At 42.2% G+C, this 19,486-nt stretch overlaps 2 protein-coding genes across 3 annotated transcripts; one reads left to right on the forward strand and one right to left on the reverse strand.

The window, feature by feature from the left end:
* Positions 1-126: 126 nt before the first annotated feature.
* ckba (creatine kinase, brain a) lies at positions 127-5,009 on the reverse strand. Of its 2 annotated transcripts, none has more exons than XM_082516523.1 (8): positions 4,894-5,009; positions 2,300-2,487; positions 2,028-2,182; positions 1,812-1,944; positions 1,171-1,342; positions 955-1,078; positions 670-859; positions 127-462 (listed from the first exon to the last, which is right to left on the reverse strand). In XM_082516523.1, the coding sequence occupies exons 1-8, from the start codon at positions 4,902-4,904 to the stop codon at positions 284-286; spliced, it is 1,152 nt and encodes a 383-aa protein (XP_082372649.1). In that variant the 5' UTR covers positions 4,905-5,009; the 3' UTR covers positions 127-283. The 2 variants fall into 2 exon arrangements, with proteins under 2 accessions (XP_082372649.1, XP_082372650.1); XM_082516524.1 differs by lacking the exons at positions 2,300-2,487; positions 4,894-5,009 and adding exons at positions 2,960-3,161; positions 3,528-3,647.
* On the forward strand, positions 3,749-19,433 carry trmt61a (tRNA methyltransferase 61A). Its single transcript, XM_082516525.1, has 4 exons — positions 3,749-4,397; positions 5,740-6,083; positions 13,531-13,797; positions 18,762-19,433. Exons 2-4 carry the CDS (start codon positions 5,756-5,758, stop codon positions 19,055-19,057), a joined length of 891 nt encoding a protein of 296 aa, XP_082372651.1. The 5' UTR covers positions 3,749-4,397; positions 5,740-5,755; the 3' UTR covers positions 19,058-19,433.
* The last annotated feature ends 53 nt before the right edge of the window (positions 19,434-19,486 follow it).

The raw sequence follows: 19,486 nt of genomic DNA on the forward strand, positions 1-19,486 counted from the left end.
CCCTTAAAATGTGGCATTTATCTGCATTTGCCTTAAATTAGCTACAGGCCTTTCCACAGCTACCAGGACTAGTATTAAATATTCCAAATATTTCATCAGTTTCACTGCAATGAATTACAAGCAGGCTTTGCTTTGAACAGAACAGTTTATTTGATGTCAGAACTTACAGGAACAGTTTCAACTTAAATACAAATCCCAGCTGTAATAGAGTGCATTCAAGGATGGAGTCAACCAGAGTAGACTGTGGGTGAGGAATGGAGGAGAATGGGAGTTTGGGAGGGATTTACTTCTGGGCGGGCATCAGGTCATCGATGGACTGTCCTTTCTCTAGCCTCTTTTCCATGTCCACCAGCAGTTTGACTCCATCAACCACCATCTGCACCAGCTCCACCTCAGAGAAGCCCAGCCTGTCCGCATTGGAAATGTCAAAGACACCACCCACAGCAGCAGTGTCCACTCCACCTGATGGTAAAGCAAAAGGGTTTTTAAATGCAACTCAACACACCTCACAGAAACTGACATTTGGAGCATTTCTAAACAAGGCTTTGTCATGTACTGCTCAGGAAAATGCAACTAGTCGTGAAATATGAAAATGTGCTCAATGTAGTTTTAAATTTGGAGAACACTCAAACCAGTTCCAGCAGTAGGAACTAAAATAATAAAGCTCACCAGTTCCACGTTTCTGGAGCCTCAGCTTCTTGAGAACTTCCTCAAACTTGGTATTTTTGCTCAAGTTTGGCAGCTTCACATGTACACCTGCACGCAGGCCAGTGCCCAGGTTAGACGGGCAGGTGAGGACGTAACCCAGGTGCTCATTCCACATGAATTCATGGCTCCTCTCCTTGAACAGGCTCTCAATCTGCACAGATAAGAATATGCTCTTAGAGTCTTGCTAATGTGAACAGAAACTCTGCTAAAGATCAGTGATTAGAAACTTAAGGCTTTTCTAGCAACCTTTGTGAGCCCGGTACAGAAGCGGGTAAACACTTCCTTCATGTTGCCTCCTTTCTGCATCGAGATCACACGCAAGTGGTCCTCTTCATTCACCCACACCAGGAAGGTCTTGTTATCATTGTGCCTGTAGACAGGAAATACAATTTTAAGTCAAAATACCAGTGGAGAGATTTACATATTCCTGGCAGACAAACTGCATTAAAGACGAGACATTACCAGATGCCTCTGGCATCGGGCCAGTCGCGGGCCATCCCTGAGGCCAGCAGCAGAGGAGACACTGGCTTGTCAAACAGGAAGTGGTCATCAATGAGCTGCTGCTGCTCTGCGTCAGTCATGTTCTTCAGGGCATAATATTTCCCCTTCAGATCTCCAGACAGAGAGGCCAGAGCTGCAGGGACAAGAGCCGTGATTTATGACAGATCTGAGACATGAAAAATCCACTATGACATTTGTGGACAAATTACTCTTAGGCTGCAGTTCCGGTCTGTGATGAACAGTTTGGGGGGAAAAAAAATGCTGAACTGATCCAATTCCACACTGAGCTTTGGAAAATCAAATTAAGATAAAAAGATTTACTAGTGTTTTTAGCATCAGAATAAATTGGTCATAAGAGTCTAATCCACCTTTGTTTCTGTGCTGCATTTTAACAAACACTAGGGGGCATCTACTGCCTCACAAACGAGTCCACAAGCATGAGCAACGTGAATCACTGGTTTCAGGGCATAGAGTTGTGTTGCTTTTATATAACAGTCATCTGGCGGCAGGCCGTCTCCATCTGTGTAAATCAGCTTAGTGATTTGCAGCAGAGTACAATCACTGTCACTAACCATCTTCTTTCAGTACAGAGGCCTCCTTACCTTCAATGGAAAGCTTTTCCACAGCGCGTCTCTCTCCTCTGCTGCAGTGTGGTGGCAGACTGAAGCCGCGGATGCTGCGGCCTGTTCGGACCCTGGAGCTGAGCACGTAGTTGGGATCGAGATCATCACCACCCTTAGAGAGCAGAGTCACATTAGGCTTGGCTGAGATTCCAGAGTTAAATTCGACTTTGTTAAGCGATGGCAGAGCTGCGGTACCTTCAGGTTGCCTGAGTTGAGGTCAGTCTTGTGCTTGTCTGTGGGTTTGTATCCTCCATGTCGGTCCTCGATCACAGGGTCCAACAGGTCTTTGAAGACTTCGTATGTCTCCTCATCCCCAGCAACACAGCCCACAGTCATAATGAAGGGGTGGCCTGCACGTGAAGCCAACAGGGTCACAAGAGACCGCGGACAGCAATATACAAACAAACATCCTCACAAATTAAATGTGCTCTGTGTCGTCAGGGCTCAGACTGGGACTGTTACTGTACCAGGATTGTCAACCCCTGTCTGAATGACACCATCTATGGTGAAGCCGCTGGGTGTAGCCCTCTCTCTCAGTTTCTTGTACATGTCCTGGGTTAAAACCTTGGCCATGTAGTTGTTGTGCTGACTGAGATCTGGGTACTCATCCTCAGCTGACAGCCTCTTCAGGGTCAGCTTGACCATTTTGTCAGAGCTAAACAGAAACAGTCTACAGGGTGAGGAGAGTTACCTGCCATACAGTTTACAGCTACCAGGTCATCCCAACCTGAAGGGTTATAACATCAACTTCATTTGTGTTGTAGTCTTCAATACAGTAGAGAATATCGCACATAATAAACTGAAAGCAGCAGGGACTATCAGCTGCATACATTATGTAACTCTGGTAATCTTTACACTTTGCTTTTAAGTTGTGCAATACTGGCCTGAAAATGGAAACCCATTTAGAGGAGAGTGGCAGGTTCGAATAGAATCAGTACTCCATATGTTTGTAAAAATTGGTTGACTTTATCCCCTTAACAAGGTCACAGTGCAAAAAGCCTCCCCCTCACACAAACAGGGACACAAAGCACCGCTGAGACCATTACAGGCAGTGGATCAGACCGAACAGATGGTAGTTTGGCTGAAAAGCTGCTTGGGATTTTTTTTTTTTTTTTTTAAATAAATACCTGGGTTATCAACCCCAGTCTGAATGACATCATCCAGAGTAAATCCACTGGGTGTTTGTTTGCTCCTCAGCCGCTCATACATAGCAGGAGTCAGAACCTTGGCCATATGATTGTTGTGTTTGCTGAGGTCCGGGTACTCCTGCTCGGAGGAGTATTTCATCTTCGTCTGGTTGTGCGTGTTACCGAAAGGCATGGCTGATCCCTGGTCGGAGGACGGAAGGGAGAGACGGTGAAAAAAACCCCAAACAAACCGCAAAATACCGATAGAGTCAGGACTGAGTCTACAGCTGACATGCACATACAAATGGGTGTTAGTTTCGGGGGGGTTAGCAGATAAACGATTCATCCCGCTGTGCAGCGCGTTTAGCAGGTGACAACACATGCACCACATCAGTTTTGTTAAGCATAATTGATCGTATTTCTTTTTTTTTTTTTAAATCACCTTAAAAAACGACTCAAATGTTAACATTAGTTCCTGTAGTAAAAAGCGCCTTTAATTTCATCGTAAAAGCTAAAGAGATTTTGCCGGTGCGACCTAATTCTAAATTAAACTGAGCGAAAATCTTACCTGTTGTAGAATTTGCGGATTATTACTATTACTACTGCCACCAGGGCTTGATACAAAGATCCCTATTTTTCCTGACCGAGGAGCTCACAAGCCACCAGCAGCTCTCCAACCGGACTAAAGACTTGAGATGGTGATTTATAGCAGACGATCCTCCGCTCCCATTGGTCAGTATTTGTAGTCCATTCATTCAATTGGACGCGCTCCAGCGAGGATTCCTTTTGTTCGCTGGTATTTCACTCCCATTTCTGTTTTTTGTGGTCTTTATTGCATTTTTGCAGCAGTGCATTAAATTACTTATTACACGTTCAGCTTTCTGGTTTCTAGTTTTAGACAAATTATCAGCACCTTTAAAAAACAGAATGCAACTTAAAGTGCAAACGAATACATAGTAGCATATATTTCTTTTTTCTCCTACTACGGTAAAACTACAATCTTACATCCACTAGTTTAACTTACTGGTGATAACTGTTTTTGTTGTTGTTGTTGTTGTTGTTGTTGTTGTTGTTGTATTATTATTATTTTTTTACAATTATCCTATTTAATGTTCAGGAAATAATCGTACAGATGGTAAAAAAAAATATTTGCCAAAGGCGAAATTTGCAAATTCGCAAACCAACTGCACAAAATAAACATATGAATCTGCAGGTTTTCGGCAAAAGAGGTTTTTACTGATTGTTGCTGCTTTGTACACCGGGTTATCTTCCGGTTTCATCGATTCAACTTCCTCTGAAAACAACGCCACATGTGTGAGTGAGGAATGAATGGATGTCACTGCTGAACATAGAGCCGCATTAAGAACAGAATTGGTCCTCTTAAGTCTATTTTTTGCTTGTTTTGTCCAGCAGTCAAAGAACACTACTTCTGAAGGAGGTAGGTGGAGAGCTTCCAACGGCTGCTTTTTTTCCCCGCTAATAGCCGTTAGCCGGTGTTCTAACAGGTGCTAGCATCGCTAACGTTAGCATGTAAACGTTGAAACGAAAACTTCGTAAGTTGACTTATGTTTTCAGACGTTTTGCACTGTGGCCTTTTGCCGGTTTTGTGGAGTTACAATTTTTGCCACTTTAAACACAAAACCAGTCAGACACGCAAAAACATTTACAGTAAATGCGACCCAAACATGAACGTTAGTTTGCTCAGGTAACTAACGTTAGCATCATTTACACAAAACGTATTCTCTATTGACTTGTTTTTCTTTATTTTACTATAAACAGAAATTAAATTTAAGCGAAGAGGTAATATAACACGATCTACTGCCCCTAATAGGCAAAGCCATCACAGTTTGCTTGACTTCAATACCAGAGAAAAAAAAGTTGTCTTTAAAACTAACAAACAAATAGAAATATAACTGTAAAGTCATCTCACTGACATCTTCTCCATGTTTCTCCGATATAAATTTGTCCTTTTTTCACTTGAAGGAGACGCTGGTTAAAGTAGATCCGCCGTTCAGATGAACTAAAACAGTCGTTGGTCCTGAGGTTGAACGATACTGGATTTAATAAGCAACGTTCAGTGCGCGTGACAATTCACGAGCAGCTCCGTCAATTAACGTGTGACAGTGGCACAGTTGTTACCAAAGCAACAAGGAGCCTGCATCAGCAGCAGACTACCTTTTCCGCTTGTTTGTAATGTGCAAAAATGAAAATACAATTGAAAACAAAGTTAAAAAGATATTGTTTGCAAAACGATCAACCAGAATCTACAATGTCAAAATGGGAAGATATTAAGATTTGGTAAAACATATTAGTTTATACATCCTTTCCCCTCATGAGATGCTTGCAAACTAAATTGAACTGTAGATTGTAGGTAAAAACAAATTGTTATAAAAAAAAAAATCCCTTCACAGTGATGGCTTGTCCCAGTGGTGGGCAACTCCAGGCCTCGAGGGCCGGTGTCCCTGCAGGTTTTAGATGTTTCCTTGAACCAACACAGCAGATTTAAATGGCTAAATTAGCTCCCTAACATGTCCTGAAGTTCTCCAGAGGCCCGGTAACAAACTAATCATGTGATTCAGGTGTGTTGACCCAAGGTGAGATCTAAAACCTGCAGAACACCGGCCCTCGTGGCCTGGAATTGCCCACCCCTGGCTTATCCTGATTTTAAAGTTGTAAGTTGAGTGAAATATGTCAAATTAGTGATCAACCAACTACATCAGTGTAATTAAAATAGTAAAAAGAAAAAATGCCCTTTAAGTAGGCCCGTCTTCTTTTTCCAGAGTGGCCGTGCTCACGATGAGTTTTGTGGAGTACTCGGACTTCATTCAAGATGGGGATGTTGCCATCATTTACCTGAGCCACAACAATGTGATGCCTGTCAAGGTGCAGCAGGGTGCCCAAACGCAGACACGCTATGGAGTCATTCGCCACTCCACAGACCTGATTGGTCAGCGTTACGGGTCAAAGGTGACCTGCAGCAAAGGATGGTTCCATGTGCTCCACCCAACGCCGGAGCTGTGGACAGTTGCCCTGCCGCACCGCACACAAATCCTCTACACCACAGACATCGCCTTCATTACCATGATGCTGGAGCTGAAGCCAGGCTCCATCGTGTGCGAGTCAGGTGAGGGTGGCATCATGGTGATGTCTCGTGGATGGAAACCGTTCTAGAAAGGAAGGGTTATCAGTGTGTGTGTTTGCTTTAACAATATATTCCAAATACATAGAAAATCATAAAGAAATGTGATCTCAATTGATGTGAAAGGTTTCAGTGCACTATGTTATTGGATTGCTATTTTAATCTGTTTTAAAACAAACTTTATGTATACTGGGTGTTTTATTGATGCTGGGACAAACTGGTCTATTTGAATTAGCAAGCGATTATCAAGCTGAAGCTCACTCACAGGTCTGTTCACTGCAGCTGTCAGCTCAGTTATATTGGGTAGATTATGACCATCATCCCTCTTTAGGGTCTGTGTGGCTTTTTATAGGGTCACTGCTGACTAAAAAGGTATCAGTGCTCCTGCTTGAGCATAAAGTCAAGTCTTAAAGGTGGATGCTGCTGATGCTGCACCAGTCTCTGTCATCAAATATTCAGCTGTTTTCTGTCATGATTTTGTTAGCAAGTCAACCTATGTTCAACCCTTAACCTATGATTTGGGATGTGCATGTCACTCCAAAATATTATTCTGCATTCACAAGGGACTAATCAGCTGTTCTTTGAAGCTCCACTTGTTCTGTGTGGGTTTTTTAGTAACATGATTCCCTAGTTTTGCTGACAGATTTAGCATTGATTCTTTTTTTTGTTTGTTTGTTTTGTTTATTTGTAAACAGATTTATTGAGAACTTTAGTAGTCCCTCTTTGAGCTCTGCATGTCTCTCCTGTTAGTGTAGTAGCATCTAATCTTACCACACCTCATGTTAGGCAATCAGATGACTTGGGTACTAATATTTTCTTCCTAGTATTTAGCAAACAGACGACTGAATCCTCGCAGTAATTTGCTGTACAGACAGGTTTTACATGTTTACAAGGTTGACTTGTCAAGCACATGCTTATTATCCAACCTGTAGCTGGAGTGGGGTAACGCATGTGTCTTCTGTCAGACATTCATGAAATGGATGTAGAGATGTCATCCATTAGTAAGATCCAACATTCATCAGCTGAATTTTTATTTTTTTAAAGTAAGTGACCTGTGCAGCTTTGCTTGTTGTGGAAGTCATTAGAAAATGTTAAATTAAGCTCCAAGAAACTCTTAAATATTAAAATGTTACATTGTTCAGGTAAGCTGTAAATCCTCTTTTTAGAATGTCTCACCTGAGGATTTATAACAAATGTTTTTTTACTCTTAAAGTGGCAAAGTTTGATTTGTTACGTCCTGCATTTTTTAATTTAGTTTGCCCTCAAATCTTTTCTGTTGCAGCTTTTAAGTATCGCCTCATTTGAATCACCCTGTTTACACCTTGGAGTTCTAGCCAGATGTTGTCACGTAATGAAACTCAGCTGTTCGTATTGAACATTATGGGATTGTTACAGATGTGTCTCTGAACATTCAGACATTATGTAACCTGCAGTTTTAGTGTCATTCCCATTTTTTTTGTCCTCGGGGATTCCTCCAATCACTGCTTGGCCATCATTTCCATTTGTCTAATTGCAATCACCCAGAGTGTGTTATTGTGTTTGGCTATGGATTGCACTTTATCTTAGTCTGAAAGCAGAAAGGAGGGTAGGAGAAGATGTGTGCGTGTGGTGCAGTGCTTCATCATGCCAAGATAGAATACAACAAAAGTCTTCCCTTTAATTATTAAACAAATAAAGTTAGAATAGCAGATAAAACACATGGTTAAGTAAACTCCTGAATGATTATAGTTTTTTATTTGGGGCGCTTGAGCATCATTTTTGTCAATGAGGTACAAATCAGCATTTCAGTGGTGACTCACAAATTTCAGCCTTACAGTCAACAACAACAGCGAGTATGTGCTGTGGAGACTTTTTGCCAGTGAGCTGTGTAAACAAGCAGAGATTGGATGTGATAATTTTGCTGTTCTTGTGCTGACATGCTAAACCTGCTGAAGGAGTATTTATTCCTGTAGAGGAGTCACCTTGAAGGCAAGTTGGTCTCCAAGGTTTGTAGGTAATGATTTCCTGCTGGCTTCATTTTCTTCACAGCTTTATCAGGCGTCATCAATCAGGTCCAGAGCAAATGAAGTTGTCAAATATTTGCTAAGGGTAACACCGTACATGTCAGAAGGTGGAACATCAAGTCAGGATAACATTTAGCGCTTGGGCAAGTGTGAGCCGAAGCCTTTACTCCTTTTTTTAGTATTTATAAAGAGAGCACAGTGACATGATCGTGTGTAAGACGTGGAAACCCTGTTGCATATGCATTCTTTTTGTTAAATTTCCTAAATATAGGTTTCAGAATATTTAAGTCAAGCGCTTCAAATAAATGTTTGCAACATGCAATTTATTTTCAGTTAATTGCAGTGACGCCAAAAAAAGCATGTCTTATTTTTTGCTCTTGATATTGAAATTAATCGACTGCCCATGTCTTTAGAAAACCGCAAAACCTCTGTAAATCACCCATAAATCTAACCACACCTATGAGGGCTGTTTGGGGATTGCACTTACATGCCACTTTCTGGCCCTAAATGTTAGCAATAAGTGCCAGTTAGCTCTGCACCTTGACGTTAGCCTGAAATTTTAGCCCGATGCTCAGTTGTAGCGCCCAGAATACACTAAACTGGGATGCTGGTGGTTGCTCCCTTCATGTCCTTCCAAACCATTTCTGTTGGATTAATCCCAAGACTCAACTTGGCCTTTGCAAAGCACAATATTTATTCATCTTTGCCCATTCTTTAGCAGAACAACATTTGTTGTTTAGAAGTTAACGTTTAAGAAATCCCAGAGTGGATCTGACACCTTGCTTATACAGTGCTTTTGTTGGTTGGTAACAGTGTGTCTGACTGTGGAGTGGAAAGTATTTCTAGGTGATTTTTCCAGGCTGCATAAACAGCATTTTTCCAGAGGACCTCAGAAATGCGTCATCAAAAATATTTTTTGAGGATAAGTCTTTAAAAGATACATTTTCTTTACAACAGGGCATTCACTTATCCCTTTCACTGAAAATATCCAGCTCTGATTTTACCTTTCAGTTTACTGCTAATCGTTGATGTTTTTATTCTCTTCGTTACAGATGTGTATTATCAGATCATTTACCTCAATAATTAAATCTGAAAGTACAATAAATACCTTTCCGTTGTATAACTGGGTTCTCTTTAGCTACTTGAAAGTCTGATTCAGTTTTAAGCTACATTTGTGCGCTTATATCTTGTATAAGACGACTCAAAGGGACCAATGGAAGCTGGCCATTTTTAAACTTGACTCCTTTGTAATGATCACTCTCAACATTAGCCACAACATCCTCTTACAGCTGGCTCTCAAGCAGCTTAACTAAAACATTTGGAATTGAGGGTCATTCACACATCACAAGTTAATGATCAGATGACATTTTGCTGTTGCTTTCACTTTCTAAATTGCTGGGAAGTTAAATTATGTGACCTCTGTCAGGGTTTTGCATTTCATCTGGCCAGTAACCATGTTGTACTCGATGTAGGAACAAGATGAGGAACAGTAAGCACGAATGACCTTCAGTTCAGGTCAGTTGTATTCCCATTCTCAGCCCCCTCCCCCACTCTGGCTTTATCACTACTTCCTCTTGTACAGTGGCTACCAGCTGACTTGACGCCTTGTTGTGGGAGGAGATTAGAAACATTGATATGATTCATTTCTTAAACTCATGCATTGAAGCAAAGCTCTCAGTTGGTAGCATGTACAGTCATGTAGGTATTTTTTGTTTGTTTTCCCCAGTGGAGAAAAGATGGATGTGGTTGATTCTTACATGTTGCGTTGTAAAACATGTCTGAATCTAAAACACTAAGGTTTAAGATTCCGAAAATTTAAAAGCGACACGCACCATGTGACAGTCTCCCACGTCCTAACGAGGACAAGAGCTACATGTTTGATGTAGTACAGAGCATCTGGAAAGTATTTACAGCGTTTTACTTGTCCCACAATTTGTCAGCCTTAATCCAAATAGATTAATTTCATTTTACCTTCAAAACTCCTCCTCAAACAAATACCCCATATTGACAAAGTGACATTTATTAAAAATGAAAAACAAAAATCGATAAATCTGCATTGGAGGGTTTTTTGTTTTGTCTGTATTATTGTAGGGTTTTTACCTTACCATATAAATTGCCTTGACGCATCTGTTGTTGTGAGTTGGTATTGTATAAATAAAATTTAAGCACAAACCAAGCCATGAAATCCAAGGAATTCTCTGTAAACCTCAGAGACAGGATTGTATCAAGGGACAGATCTAAGGAAAAAGAAAGGCAGCACATTGGCCTCCATCATTAGTAAATGGAAGACGTTTCGAACCATTAGGACCCCTCCTACAGCTGGCCACCTGGCCAATCTGAGCAATCGTGGTAGAGCAGCCTTAGTAAGTGAGAAGACCAAGAACCCAATGGCTACATTGACAGAGCTCCAGTGTTACTCTGTGGAGAGCAGAAGGATAACCAATCAGGCCTGTATGGTAGAAGGGTTAGATGAAAGCAACTCCTCAGTAAAAGGCACATGACAGCCCACAAAGAGTTTGCCAAAGGCACCTGCAGGACTCTGAGACCATGAAAAATAAAAAAATCTCTGGTCTGTCTAAAACAAAAATAAAACTCTTTGGTCTGAATGCAAAGGAAAAAAAGTGTCATGCTCATCACCTGGCCAATATCATCCCTGTAGTGAAGCACGGTGGTGGAACCATCATGCTGTTTTGTACAGAGACATCTTTGCTCCAGATGAGCTGCCCCAGAGTGCGCTGGACTCTGAACTGGGCTGAAGGTTTATCTTCCAACAGGAAAATGACCCTAAGCAATCAGCCAAGATTAGAAAGGAGTGGCTTTGGGACCACTCTTTGAACGTCCTTGAGTGACGCTGCCGGTAGCGAGGCTTGAACCTGATTGAACATCTCTGGGGAGTTCTGAAAATGGCTGTGCACCGACAGCCCCCTTCCAACCTGATGATGTTTAAGAAGAATGGAGGAAACCTAAAAAGAAAGTTTGCCAAAAGTTTTGCGTCATACTCAAAAAGACTTGTGGTTGTTATTGCTGCTGCACTGAGCAAAGGTTGTGAATACTAATTTAATATTAATTGCTATAAGTATCTAGTGTTTTTAGTTTGATTTATTTTTAATACATCATAGAATACCCATGATCCTTTTTGTCTCGTTAGCAGTGCTGCTCATGAACCGCAGGGAAATAACTCAACTTGTCTAAAACTTTGAAAAAACATTCAGAAAAGGAAGTCTGATGAATTTCCTTTTGGGGTTTTTGGGAGGAATGTCAGTTTCAAACACTACACCCTTAGTACTAAAGAGCAGGTTTAGCATGATAAACCTGAAATGCAACAATAAACATTGTAACCACTAAAATCAGTGTAACACTGTGTGCAAATTAGAAATGTTGATAGAGGCTTTTTAAAATCATTGAAATGCACTTTCTCGACTTATAGTAAAGGTCAACTGTTCGTGTCCCAACACTTAGTCAGAACATGACTCTTTGTTGTAACGTCATTACTCAGAATGGGCGTGAAAGCCTCACATTGGAAGGGTATCTCACAGTTTTCACAGCATATGTCTCCTGTAAATGCGTCGCACTGCTTACACCTTTTTTTTCGTCTTGTTGTTGCTAAAATTTGATCATCATCATTTCAATGATGCCTATTTTTTTCTGTTGTTCTGTGTAAAACCAGCTGCTTCTATATGTCCTGTTTTTAGCTGTTTGTCCTGTTTTAGTGTGGTATCACATCATAATCGAGTTTCCCTTTTTCAGTTTTTGGCTCATACTGAAACCAGTATTCCATAGTCACTATCGTATTAAGTCCTAAAGTGAGAAATAAGTGCACTCGGATGTTAAGTGGAGCAGTCCTCATCTCTGCAGTACCAGCACTCTCTCATTCTCAGTGTTTTAATTTGTCTCCATTTAGAGAGACACTTGTTATCAATTGTGGTCCTTTTCCAGATTTTCCAGACTTTGCACTCAGACGCTGCACTGATGATGAACGGTAATGCCAGTTTGTAATTAAAAACTCATTTTCTGGGTTTAATTTAAAATTTCGAAAGTTCCCGTTAGTATGTGTGTATGCCAGACTTTGCTATCATTCTTCCCTTTTAATCAGGGTAACTATAATGGAAACTGAGCATGTCACTATCCTGGCATGACGCCTGAGGTCCAGAGACTTTTAGTCATTGGCTGATGGTCTGAGTATGCAAGTAGCATTTAGGTACTGTCTGAGCCTCCACTGTAAACTCTGGTTTATAAACAAGTGTCTTACCAAAATTCTCTGCAGTGTTACAGTGCGGTGCATCATATCACCACCTAGATTTCTCATTGTTTTAGCATCTGCAAGGTTTCCATCAGTAATGTTCTTGATACTGTAGTCATTATATCAGTGTGTGCTTTTTTTTTTCCCCCCTTTGACCAAAGTCTAACCTTAATTTAGTGCAGTGACTCAGAATTTCCAGTTCAGTCTTTCTACAGAAACAATGACTAAGTTTTCATTTTCTGTAAATGAGGCAATGTAAGTCGAAAACATTTCTAAACGACGTGCTCTGTCAGCCCTGTACAGGGCTCGTTATTAAAGTATCCCCAGCTCCTAATGTGGTCCAGTGTTTCCTGCTGCAGCCATTCCAGTTTTTCAATGTTCTGTGTTTGCAGGCACAGACCATCCAATCCAGCAGTTTGAGCTTTGAGCAAGTCAAAGCGCTGCCGTGTATTAAACACTGCCTTCTTTGTCACTACAATAACAAAGGCCGTGGTGATGTAATGTCGAGAGAAGAAGGAGGAGGGGATCTGCTGGCCTCTGGCTGTGTTCCCGACACTCCTTGCCCGAACAAGTCACATGAAGAGTGGTGTCCTCCCTTCCACCCCCCAACTTTCCCTGTAAAATCACAATCACTTGTGTCATTTGTTCACAAGCTGTAAATTGGTGGGCTTTGTTTAGGGCACAGCACGGGGCTGCTTCAGGGTAAAAAAGGCCTGCTCGGAAATGTAGCGTCCACTTATCGTCCAGAGTAGACAGCAGAGCAGTGTGAAAATGTGGGTGTGTGTTGTAGTCGGATCTGTGATCTGGCTCTACTGACTGAGGACAGCGTTTACTGTCTATTCTAAAATACAACAGCACCTCATTTTGAGGTTTTGTGAGATTGCGTTGTTCCGTAGAATACTTAACCCGAAAATTTGTATCTGTATCTAGACTGGTCATTTAAGGGAAGTCAGTGAGATTGCTATACATGCAACATAATGTGAAGTGTTGTCCAAGACCAGTTCTTTAGCAGTGCTTTGTCCACACACAGAGATGAGGTTTGATAATACCTTAAGTCTGAATCTTTCTTGGTTATTTAGTTTGTGCTTGCTGACTTTTATTTTGAAATGGCCGTTTCGTGTAGACTAAAGCGTTCTTCTCAGATGTTCTGTGTTTCACTACGTGACCCTTGTTGTCTGTGGTTTTCTAGGTACAGGTAGTGGTTCCCTCTCCCACGCCATCCTGCGCACCATTGCCCCAACAGGTCACCTCCACACAGTGGAGTTCCACCAGCAGCGCGCAGAGAAGGTGGCCGAGGAGTTTAAGGAGCATCGCGTGGATCATCTGGTCACCGTCAGGAACCAGGATGTGTGCAAGGATGGCTTTGGAGTGACAGGGGTGGCAGATGCAGTCTTCCTTGACATCCCCAGACCCTGGGATGCAGTGGGACACGCCAAAGTTGCTATGAAGAAGCACGGTAAGAGTGAGTGTGCATGTGAGGGAGGGGGAGAGCTCTAATGAGCGTGTAGCAAGATGACTATCAAGTCAGGGTGTTTCAGCTAGCTCAGTCTACAAATTGCAAGGTCGAGCAATGATGGTTTGCATCATGGCTGACTGTAGGCTCATGCTCTATTTTTGACCTGTTGTGTTTCTGTAACCGGGCATCAGCAGGAGACAGAGGTCTTCCCAGATAGCACACAGAAAGATTACAGGTGGAAAAGTAAAAGGTTTTGGGATCAATTCCAGCTGGAGATACAGATTCCTCCAAACTGCGAGCTGTGCTGCAGCTCATGTTTACCTGTTCTTCACATAAATGTGTAAGAAATATTTTTCCACTAAGTCTGACTGCGATCTAACTATATGCAGAAATTAGGAAAGAGAATCTGGATCCTGATAGTTAAGTACTTTGCTTTGTGTGTACGTGTACTTAGTGTGTGTTGTCAGACAAATAATCAGCACCACCTGATGATGACTTTGGCGTGACTCGTCCTGGTGTTTCAGGAACATGACTGTGAACGGGCACATTTTAAAATACCAGTCCATGAGTTTATCTCCCCCCGGCCGTGTCGCCACACTCTGCACTCCCAGAACAACCATCGATCCTGCTCTTCGGCTCTCATTAACCTTGCCCCCCTTGTGGTATTTCATAGTAACAGGAGCACAATCCAAACTCTGCTAGTGAGCTACAAAGCACGTAGGCGTCGTTGACAACCAGGATCTGCAGCATGCCCGGGCATGTTGGCAGTTCACTGGGGGGACCAGTGGTTAGCGATAAATTCAGACTGCATGAGCTGTGTAGAGCTCACAAGATCTGCACCTTTAGCCCAATGACTATTTAATTTATTTATTTTTAAAGGGGTGGGGGTTATTTGAGAAGTTTCACATTAATCTGAGAACACATTGGCCACATTCCTACCATGTGTCCTATTTATCTGTTTCAGAATCAGTGGGGTTCATGCATGAATTGGCTCTGAAAATGAGGAAATGACAGTAGGCTATACTGTTACTGTAGAACTCTACCGCCCTCCAGGTGAAGATGCAGTTAAACCCCACAATAGATTACCTTTTATTTCAGAAGAAGAAGAAAGATGCTTGTTTAGTTCAGTCTGTCGTGGTTATTTTGGTTTGCATGGCCTTTTGCTTCCATGCAGAGTCACAGCTGTTGTGATCAGCATCACGACCTGATGGTTACATTTGTAGAGGTTCACGTCAGGATGCGGCAGGTCAACACAGAATCCGTTACATCTGATGGGTCGGCCCTGGTCCGAACAGGAAAAACTTTCCATCGTGGTCACCGGCCACTCTCAAAATAATCCATTAGCACAGCCCAACACTAGATGAGTAACACAGTGAGAAAGTATATTCTTTGCTTTATTGTTAATGTGCACAAATACTGCCACAGAAATTATATAAACAAAGATCTGCTTTTGTGGACATGAGAGTTCATATTTTGTTTACTGTAAAACACTTTAAGCCAAAAACCATGGCTCTGTCCTCTGTAATGAGAATCTGCTGAGCTCTACATAGTTGCCCTGAGAAAGTCACCTTGGCCAAAATACTGGAATACACTTGTGTAGGTGAACACTTGCTTAGCTTAGCTGCTACATCCTGGGTTTAAATTTCATCTGTGCATTGAAAACACAAACTGGAGTTGGTGTCAATATTTATTCTGCCACGACAAGCACTGAAGTTTTCTTTCACAGTCACATTTAATTTAACATCTCAATCCAAGTCAGAGTTAATATGCAGAAGATTAGTATTTTATGAATCTTAAAGCCAGAGTTCATGAATGATTTTACAAAGTAAGCCGAGTATGAGCAGGAATGCAGAGGGGACGAGGATGCTGCCCTGAAACTCTCCCACCACCTCTTTGACTCCCTTTTATGGTGCCACAGCTACATATTCCATCCATGAGCTGTTGGCCCTTGCATGCATATACGTGCATGCGCGCGCGCACACACACACAAAGATAGAGATAAATAGAGTGCAGCCTTGTTGCAGAAGCAGTCCCATGACCATACAGGGTTATGCTGCAGGCCGAGAGCTGCTTGATGAGGCTCCACGAGGAAAGGTTTGGTTTACTGCCCACTGTTCAAACTGGGTTTTCCCCAGAACATCAATGCCCCAATATGTTCCAGCTAAACACAAAAAGATGTAATAGTAAACAAACTAACAAAGATAGAAGTAGAATGGGGTGTTGTGTGCTTGGTGATAGGGATGCAGTCCCCAGGAGTGGGGTTTACACACTCTCAGGCTCCCACATGAAGTGAAAGAGACGTGCTTTCTGCTGAGGCCATATCATAATCAATTAAAACACCAGGGTTCTGGTGGGATTATCATCTACAGCTTCTGTCATGATTAAAAACTCATACATCTTATTCTGTTGAAAAGAAATTCTCCATCTTCAGAACCTGCCTGAGAACTGCAGAGACTGGAGGAATAAAATAGCTGAGAGCGCGTTTTCTTTAGTCAACAGAGTGTGACTAAAGAAAGCAGGGAAATATTTCTCTTTCTCTCTCAAAGTTGTAATTCTCCTAATGTTTTGGCAAGCAGCCCGGCCCTGTGTTCGGCTGTTCCCTGAGAAGGATCCTGAATCCTATCAGAGCTCCCCCTCGCAGACTTATGGGTGGTATTATGCAAGTATAAAGCAAACATGTCCCATGGTCTCAGACACTCAAGAACCTTAAACTTTACAACTAGGAATCAGAGTTTCGTGCATATATTAAAGCCATTTGTGCGGCTGATATTCGGGGCCCCTAATAACCATTTGAAACACCCTTGTATAATCATCAACCCAGCCCCTCCCTGTGTATTCACCGTGGTTTCCAGGAGACCGCTGTTGAATGTGTTGAATGTGTTTAATGCTGTCTCGAGGGAGACCGCTGGTTCTGTTGGCCAAAGGAACGACCAGTATCTCAATAATCCCGCCGTCTCCTTCAGTGTTTACAGACACAATGGACTGCAGATGTGATCCTTTTATTGTCAGCCGTGCCACATGAGTCAAAATGCAGTATTTTTTCCACTTCTGGGTGTTAAGTGATTTTTAAAAACCGGCAACAGTGGCAAGTAAGAGCTGCAGAGGACGGCTGTAATCTTCTGGGCTACAAGTTATATTTAGGGACACAGTGTAGGGTCACTCCTGTATCTGTAGCATGAAACAACAAGCCAGTAATCAAAGACGAAAATGTAAACATCTTATTCTTTTGCTCTTTTTTTTGTTGTGACATCTGCATTCAGTGCAACCATCAGGTCAGACTTTAGGTTTGTAACCAGAGCAGGTACTCTGCTAGTAGTGTATGTGGTGGTGGACCTGCCTGTTCTTTCTGTGCTACAATAAATGCTGTATAATGTGGTGCAAGAGCAGGTCTATGAGTAGAATGTGACTGAACAACGACAGGTTACAGATGACAGAGAGCCACACGGCAGCCTTCTGATTACATAAGCAGCTCAATCAGAGACATCCAAACAGAGAATCCACAGATTTAGACTGTGTTTCACTTGCTTGTCTTGGTGTCACCATATTCATATTTTGAAACATTAGTTGGTGTTGGTTTTAGAAAAGTTTATATTCTCCATATTAAACCCCTATTAAGGCACTTAAGATTTTCACTCTAAGATGTTTAAATTTGTTAACCCTAACCCCTGACCAATGCAGCTGCATCGCTCAGAGTCACATTCTTTGGGCTTCAGGACAGCCAGTGAGAGTTTTCTTGGCTGGTCGCTCCAGCCTCACGCTGCGATCACAGCAAGGATTCATTTGGAGACGAAAGGCCGTGGCCAGTAGGTGATCTGTGTTCATTAAAGCACCGGCTTATCCCCTGATGAGCCGCAAGCTGCAGTCTGGACTCAGCAGGTCACAGGACTGCTTTGTTAGGAAGGAAATATGCCTGGAAAGTGCTACAGGGTGTTTGGAAAGAAACAAATTATTAATAGAAGGTGTAGTATCGTAGGGATCCCAGGGGTGATACTTCAATGTCTTCTCGGTCCATATCAGGTCTACAAATCTGGTTTATGTTATGAATCTTCATTCAGGGATGTTTTTGAGGAGAATTGTTTTCAGACTATAAACGTGGAACACTTTCTATACTTGGATGCTTTGAGAAAGAGTGATGAAAATAACTCTAAAGATGATACTGTGTAATGATTAGCAGATAAACTCAGATTAAACAGATTAAGATGTGCAGAGATGTCTCGTACTGACATTAAACAGAAGGGTTGGGAGTCAATACAACCTGGCAGTCTGACGGTAATTATTGTTCAGTTTGCACAGTAACAGGTCAAAGATCTTACTTCAGACTATTGAAAATATGGATAAAAAACAGACTTTGTACCAGGACACTGAGGCGACGACAGCTCATTCCTGTTACTGCAACACTTTTTGAGACGCAAACCTGAATCTGGTGACGGTAACAAGAATGCTTTCCGCTGTCCTGATGATAACGCTACAGCTGATTACACGTGCCAAAAACTAGAACTCACACCCTGCTTTGAAATATTGGTTTTTGTCTTTTTAAAGACAAATACAAACCTTGTTTGGCCGTGACATTGACAAAATAAGGTTTTCGGGCTCAATTTAATGGTCATGAACACTGGATATCTTTCAAGAGCAGGAATTCTGACAGGACCGTAGAAGAGAGCTTTGAGTTTTATATATATCGGGAAAAACAAGATACGGTAGCAGACGCACTTGTTCAGCTGCACAGGAGACTGCAGTTGGTTACTGAAAGTAGTGTTTTAGAAGCTAGACAGGAAGTGATGTCATGATTATTTTCAAAGCAGCGATTATGTTGCATTACCTCTCTAAATAACATGAGCTGACCAATACTGGGATAAGTTGACAACAAAGGGCGCTTAAACGATTGTGGTCACACATGGTCTTGATACTTTTTTGGGAGCTTCGTGTTTACTTGTGGTTTGTTTTCTGTTCTGCGTCTCCTGCAGGTGGTCGGCTGTGCTCCTTCTCTCCATGCATAGAGCAAGTTCAGAAAACATGCGAGGCGTTGCAGGATCAGGGCTTCGAAGACATCAGCACCACGGAGGTGCTGCTGAGAGAGTACGATGTCCGAACTGTCTCTCTACCGCTGCCAGATTTCGGCCCTGATCCCGAAACCACAGAGGAGGCGACTCCCGCTGCTCCTCCGAACCACGCCTCCATCTCACTGAAGACCACCACGCTGCCCAGAGAAATGCCCGGCCACACGGGGTACCTTACTTTTGCTACCAAACCAAGAACCTAAAGCTTGGAGTGAGAGGGATTTCTCTGGAACAGAGTTTATAATCCACCTCACTCTGGTGTCATTCCTAAGGCTCGGGTAATCCAGCAGGAGCACCAGGCTCCTCCCGTCCCTGCCTGGTACTGCAGCGCCGGGAGGATTTACAGTTTTGCGCGTTACATAATTTTGTGCTTCGTCAGTTGGCACCGGTTCAATGCTTTCATCAAGCAGGACTGAAAATGAATTGAAGAGCAATTTCATTTGAGAAGATTAAGATTTATAACTCTGAGATTATAGCTGATTATTTGGCTCTCCCTTTCATAAGAGTTACAGATAACCTCTGCTTTTATTTGTTGGGGAAGAAGGAGCTTTATTATTTTCAATAAATACAATGATTGTGGGACAATATTTGTGTCATATTTCTGTTTTGAAGCACAGAAGCTTTGAAGTTTG

This window comes from Aulonocara stuartgranti (assembly GCF_965226115.1).
Source record: "Aulonocara stuartgranti genome assembly, chromosome: 19".
NCBI classification, from domain to species: Eukaryota; Metazoa; Chordata; class Actinopteri; order Cichliformes; family Cichlidae; genus Aulonocara; species Aulonocara stuartgranti.